The sequence below is a fragment of the Hylaeus volcanicus genome, unplaced genomic scaffold (genome assembly GCF_026283585.1).
Source record: "Hylaeus volcanicus isolate JK05 unplaced genomic scaffold, UHH_iyHylVolc1.0_haploid 12221, whole genome shotgun sequence".
NCBI classification, from domain to species: Eukaryota; Metazoa; Arthropoda; class Insecta; order Hymenoptera; family Colletidae; genus Hylaeus; species Hylaeus volcanicus.
The window spans coordinates 1,372,973-1,381,624 of NW_026533163.1; the positions used below are offsets into that span (position 1 = coordinate 1,372,973).

The window sequence follows — 8,652 nt, forward strand, 5'->3', positions numbered from 1 at the left end:
AAAATTAAGGAAAACATATCAATAAATGCTTAATTGATTTAAAAAAAAAAAAAAAATTTCAAAAAAAAACCTTGTTGATCATTTTTACCAATAAAATTTCTCCTAAAATATTAGTTATTGATGGAATGCCTGATTATTTTCCCCCCTACTGTAGTTTAGAAAATATTTGAATGCAGATAATGCGTGTCCGCGCAGCTATTTTATTGACATGAATAGATTTCATGTGCTGAGTGAGAACATTTTTTTGTATTGAATTAAAATCACTTAGAAAACCATGAAGCGGATTCATTATTATTAAAAATGAGTGAATTTGAAATAAACGAAATTAAAAAAAAAATCCTACTTTTTTATTTGAAATAATAATAATAATAATAATAATAATAATAATAATAATAATAATAATAATAATAATAATAATAATAATAATAATAATAATAATAATAATAATAATAATAATAATAATAATAATAATAATAATAATATTAAATAAAACACTTATTTCATTTGGTTATAGACATTAAAAAACAAGATTCATAATAAAGACGTTTTCAAATTAAAATTGAGCGTTAATTCGACTTTTTAAGCCTGAATGACAAGATGTTACAATAAAGGGATTTTTCTTATAAAGGAAATTTGATAGTTGTACATTATACAAATATACTAGTCATGATTTGCTAAAGCAGTTACTAGTATTTTAAATCGATCAGTATTCGGGACCTATTAAGCGATGTGGTACATATCGACAAAAATTAATGTTTAACTATTAATAGATATGGTTTTAAAGTTCTTCTTAGTTTTATTTTTCTGATATAAGAGTGTATTTAATTCTGGTGTTCAACATAGAAACTCACCATGTCTGGTTTTCGCGAAACATTTACTAGAAGTGATTCAGAAAGACTGTTGGGCTATGACGATTCCGCAGCGTTTTACTTCGGTGGTTGCGTTTTGCTATTTATATGCATCATGTGGTCGTATTTTTTCATTTCAAATTTTTTTTTTCAATCATGTTTTTCAGCATCAAATAGTTTTAACAAAAAAAATTGTCAGACATGCCAATGCACTTTATGTGAAGAATATCGAAAAAAGAAATTAAAACCCAAAATTTTTAGTTACCAATTAATTTTTTCTTTTCGTTTCATAGGCCAATTTTTTATTTTAAGCGTCCTATGGTCTATTTTTATATATATGGCCATCCATTTATCCCACACAGTTCACGTTCAAGTTTTTGATCCCTTTGAAATTCTAGAAATATCATCTATTGCCACAGCTTCCGCTATACGTAAAGCGTACTTAAGATTATCTCGTTTGCATCATCCCGATAGAAATCCCAATGATCCCAAATCTTCTGCTCGCTTTATACTCATAACAAAAGCTTATGAATCTCTTACTGATCAGGTACTTTACAATTTTAAAAAACCTTATGGCTTACTGTTTTCAAATTGACCATTTTTTTAAATAATTTGGCACATATCCTTCATTAAAGTCTGTTTCAGCCTTTTAATTTTTGTGTTTTTAACTGATCAAAAAATATTATCAACAAATCAAAGACATGTCATTTTCACTTTTTGAGCCTTTCTTTGTATTCATTGATAAATGTGAAATTTTGGTGGATTCTTTAAATAAGTAGACGATTTTTCTCATTGTAGGTTGCAAAAGAAAACTATAAAAAATATGGTAATCCAGATGGTCCATCAGCAATGAAAATCGGTATTGGATTACCCAAGTTTTTAATTTCCCCCAACTATCAGCTAGTGGTGCTTTTATTTTTTTGCTTTATTTTGCTCATTCTGGTACCAGGGATTTTCATATTCTTTTATCACCGTCAAAAATCATTTATGCGTAAGTCCTGTTAATGTTCTTCATTTTTTTAACCATCCTCTTATCATGACATATATATTTATTTAGCCAGTGGCTTGAGGATAGAGTCTGCACAAATGTGTTTTTATCATCTCAAAGAAGGAACTCGTATTAAAGCTTTACCAGAACTTATAGCTGCCTCTACGGAAAGCCAAGAATTGACTCATTTAAGGTCTATTTTTTTTTGGTTTTAACAATATTTTCTGCGAATATCACGTCATTTCAGGCCTTCTGATAATGAAGATATGAAACCTATACTCAGTTGTCTTGATATGCAAAAAAAGAAAACTCTTTGTACAACTCCTTTAATTTCTCGGTAAATTTGTTTTAAAAACTACAGGGTCTATGAAATGATGAATCAATTATTTGCGTATTGCAGTAATTACGCATTACTTTTAGCACATCACCAAAAACTTCACCACTATTTCACAAAAAACCTTCATATGGATTTAAATATTTTATTAGAGTAAAAAATAAATGAAATTTGTTTTTTGTTTATTCAATTTTTTTTTTTTTGTTTTTAGAAAAAGCGACTTATTGACTTTATGCATGATTGAAATTGCATTTTATAAAAATTGGTTTCTTACCCTTCAATCTCTTATAGAATATAGACGTCGGATTGCCCAAGGAGTCGACTTGACAGGCCTGGCTTCGCCTTATATCCAAATTCCTCATTCTGACGCAACACTTATTCGTAAATGTTTACGTTCTCGAAAGTCATTAAAGGACTTAAAAAGTTTATGTGAAAAGCAATCGGATGATTCTATACAAAATTTTTTTACGAATTTATTACCAGAACAAATCGTACGTTTTGCAGTTTTAATAACACGTTGATGGTAAAATAGCTATGAATTCTCTTCATCTTATCATTTTTAGTGCATATAACGCTTCGCATTTCGAATAAAAAATTTAATCTTTTTTTTTAAAAAACTTTTGAACAAAAATCTCAACAGCTCCTCATTCAGTCTTTAACCTATTACAGTTTTTCGTAAGAAAAATTAGACCCATGATTTATCTTAAAAGAGACTTTTTCTTTTGAAAATCTATTGTATAACTCATCAACTCTCTTGTCTTTTCATTTCCTTTCTCTTATTGTCATTGTGTTTTTGATTTAACGTTGTTTTCTATTTATAAAAATTTATTAAATAAACACTGCTTTTTTCTCTCTTAATACATTCACCGCATCTTTTGTTATTTCTAGTTAGTTTATTGCAATCAACATTGCTAGTGATTTGTTACTGAAGCTTAGTTTATTTGTTACTATGCGTGAGAAGAGTGTATTATTAGGAACCAGACAATTCTCTCATTTCAATACTATAAAAAAACTTGTCGTTTCTAGCTGACACTCAAGTTCCACTCTGCTTAACTCTTTTATTCGCTAAACTTGATGAGTTTTTGCGTGCTCACATCCTTAAGTTAATGTTTCTTCTTTTTTGATTTTTTGAAGTAAAATATAGTATTAACATGCAAAAGTTTGTTCAATATTTTTCTCGTAGCGTTATTTTAGTTCTTTAACAACATTATGATTTTTTCTTTTTACCCGTAGAAAGATGTTAAATTGTTCCTCATATCCATTCCTATACTAACAATTACAGCCAAAGCTTTTGTAAAAGACGAACCAATCATTGTTGAGGGTGATATTATTTCCATTGAAGTCACTCTTTCTCGACAACCAGAGGAAAAAAGACTATCTTCTCTAATAGTCCATGCGCCACTGTACCCTATCTTCAGAGAGGAGACATGGTGGCTGTTGGTGTATGAAAAATCCACTTGTAAAAAATACATAACAAGATAGCTTATAGTCCATTATCGATGTTTCCCTTATTGTATAGACCACCTCGTTTCGTATTCGCGTATTAAAAGTATATCGGGAACGAGGACAGAAACTATGCAATTCCAAGCGGGTGCTCCAGGGAAGAAAATGTATCAATGCCTTGCCATGTCAGATGACTTTATTGGTGTTGACACTGAATGCAGTTTTTCTATAACAGGTTTGTCTTTATGCATTTGATTGTATTTGAATGATGAATATGTTTGGTACAGTGTCGAGCGCCTCTGAAACCAGTAGATCAATCTATGTGCATCCAGAAGACGAAGCTCTTGATGGGGCTCCATCAACACTTCAGCAGTTTTTAGGTAATGTAGCTTAGTCTTCTTACTTTACTATAAGAAACCCAATTTTTTTTTTATAGGGACTAATGAAAAAGAAGACAACACTGATTATTCAGATAATGGCATAAATGAGGACTTCACTGTGAAGAAGAACGATGTCTCCGAATCCATTTCAACATCGTTAGATAGTTTATAATTGGTACCAATTCTTGATTCAGTATTGGTTGTAGAGATTTATCTTATTAATTTAGCTCTTGTTTAAAATGTATTAAAAAAAAACAAGGTGAATAATGACTACCCTTTCCATTTAGCAACTTTACATTAGAACAAACAAAGTACCATTTTACCATTCTAGATAACGACATTTTTTTAATCTTTTTTTTAATATGTTGCCTTGAATTATCAATTCGTAATTTTATTTTATCAAAACTTCACTGGAGCTTTAAACCCATTGTTTTTTTTTACATAAACCGAAACCCAAACAAAACCTCACTCTCCCCATCTAAAAAGTGCAGTTTTTTTAGTGTAATTGTAAAAGTAACAATTTAACCCATGCTTGTAATGATTCAATAATTGACATAGTGACAATTATAACGACCTAGCCGGGTGAGTGTAACAATTGGCATTCTATTGAACGACGTTTCATTAGGTTCTACCTCTTCAATGTAGTACTTTCGACGTTTTTAGTTGCTTAAAGAACAATGAAGCCAAAAAAAAATTTAATGAAGTATAATTTTTTAAATAAAAAAAAAACGATTCATGTTGTACCATAATGTTTCATAAAGAAATAAGCTTCTGCACGATACCATTGTAGTAACATTTTTTTTTCCAAATGTTTACAACAAAAAATATTTTAAAAAAAAGTTTTAATTAGTTAAATCTAATAAGACCACAAAATTCAGTGGAAAACAACATGAAGGGGTTTAATGAAGATCAAATTACATGCGAGACAGAATCAGAACACTTTAAAATGCCGTATTAAAAAAATTCTAGTATTTATTAACCAAAATTTTTTTAGATGCAAAGTAAAGTTTGCTAAAAGTATTCGTACACCTTCAAAGTGATCTATTTGAACCAGTAGCTTGATAAGGCTTAAAAACCATTCATATCATCGGATGGACATTAGAAAACAATAAGATTATTCTTTTCAATTAAGAGTAATTTTTTTTTATTGGCATAATTATTATTAACTCTATTTCTTTCTCAAATACCGAAAGAATCAATTATAAAAAATAGATATACTCGCTTCCTCAACCAATTTAAAAGACTACACCAGAGCACTCTGGAGAATTGATGTCCTTGCCATAACAGCAAGCATAACCCCAAGAATCATCTTGTTGATTATACCAGGATCCCCAAACTGCTGTATGTTCACCAAAAAATGCGTCTTCCGTATATTTCGATTTTATCATTATTTGGCTTTTTTTTGTTTTAACTCTAATAAAAAAAGGCTTGGTAAACAAAGATTGAAATTTTTCTTTCGTACCGGCCATCTGTTGGATTGAATTCATGATAAACTTCAGATTGTGATAACAAAAGGCTTTGTGGAACATCTAGATGTTCAGCGCCTCCATATATTGTAAGTAAATTCTTTTTCTTCAAATCAGCTAAATGCTGAATGTAAAAGAAAAGTAATCAAAAAAAATTGGGAAAATTATAAAACCCTGTAACCTGTTGTTTCCTGTGAAATTCTTTATGCATTAACTCCAGTTGAGTAGGCTGGGCTTGAGCATGAACATTAACATTATGTTTGTAAGCTTCCCAAGAAAAAATCTACAATAAATAATTTGGTTTTGTCTAATGTTTCACGCTTCCAAGAATAGTTTATTAGACAATTTATTGCAATACAATACGAATTGTCGATTAAAATGGCAGAGAAATGACCAAAAAAGCTGTAACAAAGAATGAGTGTATACATAGTGAACATGTATTTAAAATTCTCAAAGGTAACTGGCATGATTTTTAAAGAAGAAAACGATTTTAAATTGATTTTGAAATTGAGTTAAAACCAAAAAATAAAAGACTATTAAGCTGACCTCCATTTTAGTGACACATTTGTTGTCTTCAGTGTAACGCATAGCATTATCGCCTCTATAAATTCCTTGTTCCGATTCCTTCAGGTGACGCATCGGATTGTCCCGCATACTTCGAGTCTTCGGATCGTAAAATGCCGAATTGACATCCAAATTAAAAAGGTATTTTGCAGTATCTTCTCGAATACGCAAATTCATAGTGGTTGTCCTAGTGTGATTGTCCTTCATTCCGACCGGGGCATTTGTCTGATCAAATTCTTTTACCTTCACATCATCATCATCGTCTGGGTTGCCTTCAAGACGTTCTGTCTCTTCTGCATCATGGCTGAAAGAATACGTATTCATGTATTGAACTAGTTTTTAGAAAAAAGAAATTTCAGAATATGAGGAATCAAGTCAAAAAATAGAAATCACTAGGACTTCTTTTTCTTACAGCATATAAGATTCATTTAGATAGTAAGTAAAGTCGGCATTAATAAATGACGTGGCGACCAAAAGTTTCTCTTAACATATCGTTATAAAATTACAAAGAACAATTCTCAATTTCAAAACTCAACGTTAAGATTGGTAAGAAAAAATTTATAAAAACAAGTGCCGCATACCTAGTGTCATTATGACCGGGAACTGGATTTGTGACAGATAATGCCTTCGGTGTCATGGCCTTTTCCTGAAGTTCTAAAACTTTGCGTCTTTTACGCTCTTGATCAAGGAGCTCAAAATCACGAATAACTAAATGATATGTGACCGGGTCATACCCTCCATATGGATCACGCTTCCCATCAAAGTCAAGTTGTAACTCAGAACTATCTTTTACAATCAGTTCATCTGGACAAATGTTGACTCCTGTAAAGAAAAAAATGTTATTAGTATACAATGAGTCGACACATTACAAATCATATGATGAATAATGCTGACTAATTCTTTCAATTTTACCCGACCACTTGGCTCCTTTCAAACGAGGCCGTTCAGTACATTCTTTCTTATCATGTGTCATCGCTCCGCAATTCGAGCAAGCACCTTGACGAAATTTCAAAGGAGTGTCTGTTTGAATGACACCACGGGTATACCATCTTTGGGGATTTCGTTGCTGTTCTGCTTGAAATCTTTGATGCTTTAACGAAGGAGCAGGCCCACGACTTAAATACCAAGGAGCCTTCGCGATATACTGGGGAATATGAGGATTAATGTCTCTGCCCTCTTCGTCCTTTTCAGCTGGAATAAGTCCAGATTTTCTCGCTTCATCTAATTCCCGCTTTTTTTTTGAATCTTCTCGTGAATTGAACGAAAGTTGTCCGTTGTTTGAAAACAATGCCTCATTTTGATGGGTTGAATTGTTACTTGTTGTGACAACCTCAGAACCGACGGGCATATATCTATAGCTGCTCAATCAAATACTATTAAAAAAAATTGTTTTTTTATTATTAAAAAAAAATGGACATCTTTACTTTTGGTTGAATGAAATGACGCATTTTTTATTATAAAGCAAAATCGAATGGCGAATTTTTTTCACTGAACTTCACCCTGTTTAACTGCTAACACCAGACTCAACTCATGTGGTACTTGACAAAAATCGTCTAAAGTGCTATCTAAATTCTTGAAAAATTGGTCGTTGTTTCATATTTTTTGAAACTAACAAATATTAATGCAAGTAAACAATAAACCGATGCCTTAAATATTTAATGGGATACTGGAAATCATTTATTGTTCACATGAAAAATTTTCTCATTTTGATTTTTTTAATAAACACATACTTTAGATCACCCAGAATTCACTAAAGTTGAGAAAAATCAAAACGCTATGATGAATTCAACAAATACATTTTTACATTGAAGTCCTTGTGTTACCTAAATTTTATTGCGTAGAAACGGTATTTTGATGAACCGTTTTTTTTTTAATTTAAATATACTGAAGTTCATTATTGAAAAAAAATATTTGTTTTTTCTTTACAATTTGTTGTGTAATGATTTCTCCTTATTATAAAGTAAGTTTTTTTAAACACAAAGGATGCTTTTTTAATATCTTTAATTTTTATTAACAATACGAAACGTCAACAAATTTTTCTTTTTTGTCTTATACAACTAGTGCTAAATGGAACTCAATTTTGTTAATTTTTACTTATACCAGTAACTTACTAAAAGTCCTAAGATTAAGAAGCTATAATATACATTTTTTTTTTTCACAAACATCTAAATAAGCTCTTCACATATTGATATTTTTGTACTGGTGTTCCTGCCGTTAAGGTTGCCACTACAATAGTCCTTTTTATAGCATCCAATTATTGAAACTACCCTATTGTGCAGGTTTTTGATTGACTCTCACTGATTTCCTAAATTACATTTTTTATCTACCATGTAAAATAACTCTCAATAATAAGGCGCATAATTATCGTAAAAAGTTTCACAAATGAAGAATTGACGAATGGACAACTTAATTTTTTGAAACTGTGTAAAGCATTATTATACAATAAGAAAATAAAATAACTTCCACCTTTCAACTTTGATCAACTTGTGTAGTTCGTTTTAATTTTCCAACTTGTTGCTGATGTGAAAAAATCAAACAAAGATAGGCTTTAATTTCATGTACCTCATTCAATGTAGTATTGTTGTTTATGTATATCATGTGAAATGAATTTAACCTTATTTTCTACCTT

At 30.5% G+C, this 8,652-nt stretch overlaps 2 protein-coding genes and 1 long non-coding RNA gene across 4 annotated transcripts; 1 reads left to right on the top strand and 2 right to left on the bottom strand.

Annotated features, from left to right (window-relative positions):
* The first annotated feature begins 547 nt into the window (after positions 1–547).
* Positions 548–4,347, top strand: LOC128883169 (uncharacterized). The gene is made up of 10 exons (XM_054135250.1): positions 548–1,395; positions 1,647–1,839; positions 1,906–2,029; positions 2,084–2,173; positions 2,237–2,323; positions 2,382–2,661; positions 3,404–3,629; positions 3,690–3,848; positions 3,901–3,993; positions 4,050–4,347. Exons 1-10 carry the CDS (start codon positions 853–855, stop codon positions 4,163–4,165), a joined length of 1,911 nt encoding a protein of 636 aa, XP_053991225.1. The 5' UTR covers positions 548–852; the 3' UTR covers positions 4,166–4,347.
* A 102-nt stretch (positions 4,348–4,449) lies between these two features.
* LOC128883170 (pre-mRNA-splicing factor SLU7-like) lies at positions 4,450–7,585 on the bottom strand. 2 transcript variants are annotated; one of them, XR_008458766.1, is made up of 7 exons: positions 6,936–7,554; positions 6,605–6,845; positions 6,006–6,327; positions 5,641–5,742; positions 5,456–5,583; positions 4,738–5,406; positions 4,450–4,659 (listed from the first exon to the last, which is right to left on the bottom strand). XR_008458766.1 is itself a non-coding variant. In XM_054135251.1 (7 exons), the coding sequence occupies exons 2-7, from the start codon at positions 7,369–7,371 to the stop codon at positions 5,229–5,231; spliced, it is 1,407 nt and encodes a 468-aa protein (XP_053991226.1). In that variant the 5' UTR covers positions 7,372–7,396; positions 7,448–7,585; the 3' UTR covers positions 4,753–5,228. The 2 variants fall into 2 exon arrangements, 1 of the variants encoding a protein (XP_053991226.1); XM_054135251.1 differs by lacking the exon at positions 4,450–4,659 and having other exon boundaries at positions 4,753–5,406; positions 6,936–7,396; positions 7,448–7,585.
* A 578-nt stretch (positions 7,586–8,163) lies between these two features.
* LOC128883589 (uncharacterized) lies at positions 8,164–8,652 on the bottom strand. The gene is made up of 4 exons (XR_008459061.1): positions 8,586–8,652; positions 8,490–8,540; positions 8,351–8,443; positions 8,164–8,291 (listed from the first exon to the last, which is right to left on the bottom strand). It is a non-coding gene; the product is annotated as an uncharacterized LOC128883589 (long non-coding RNA).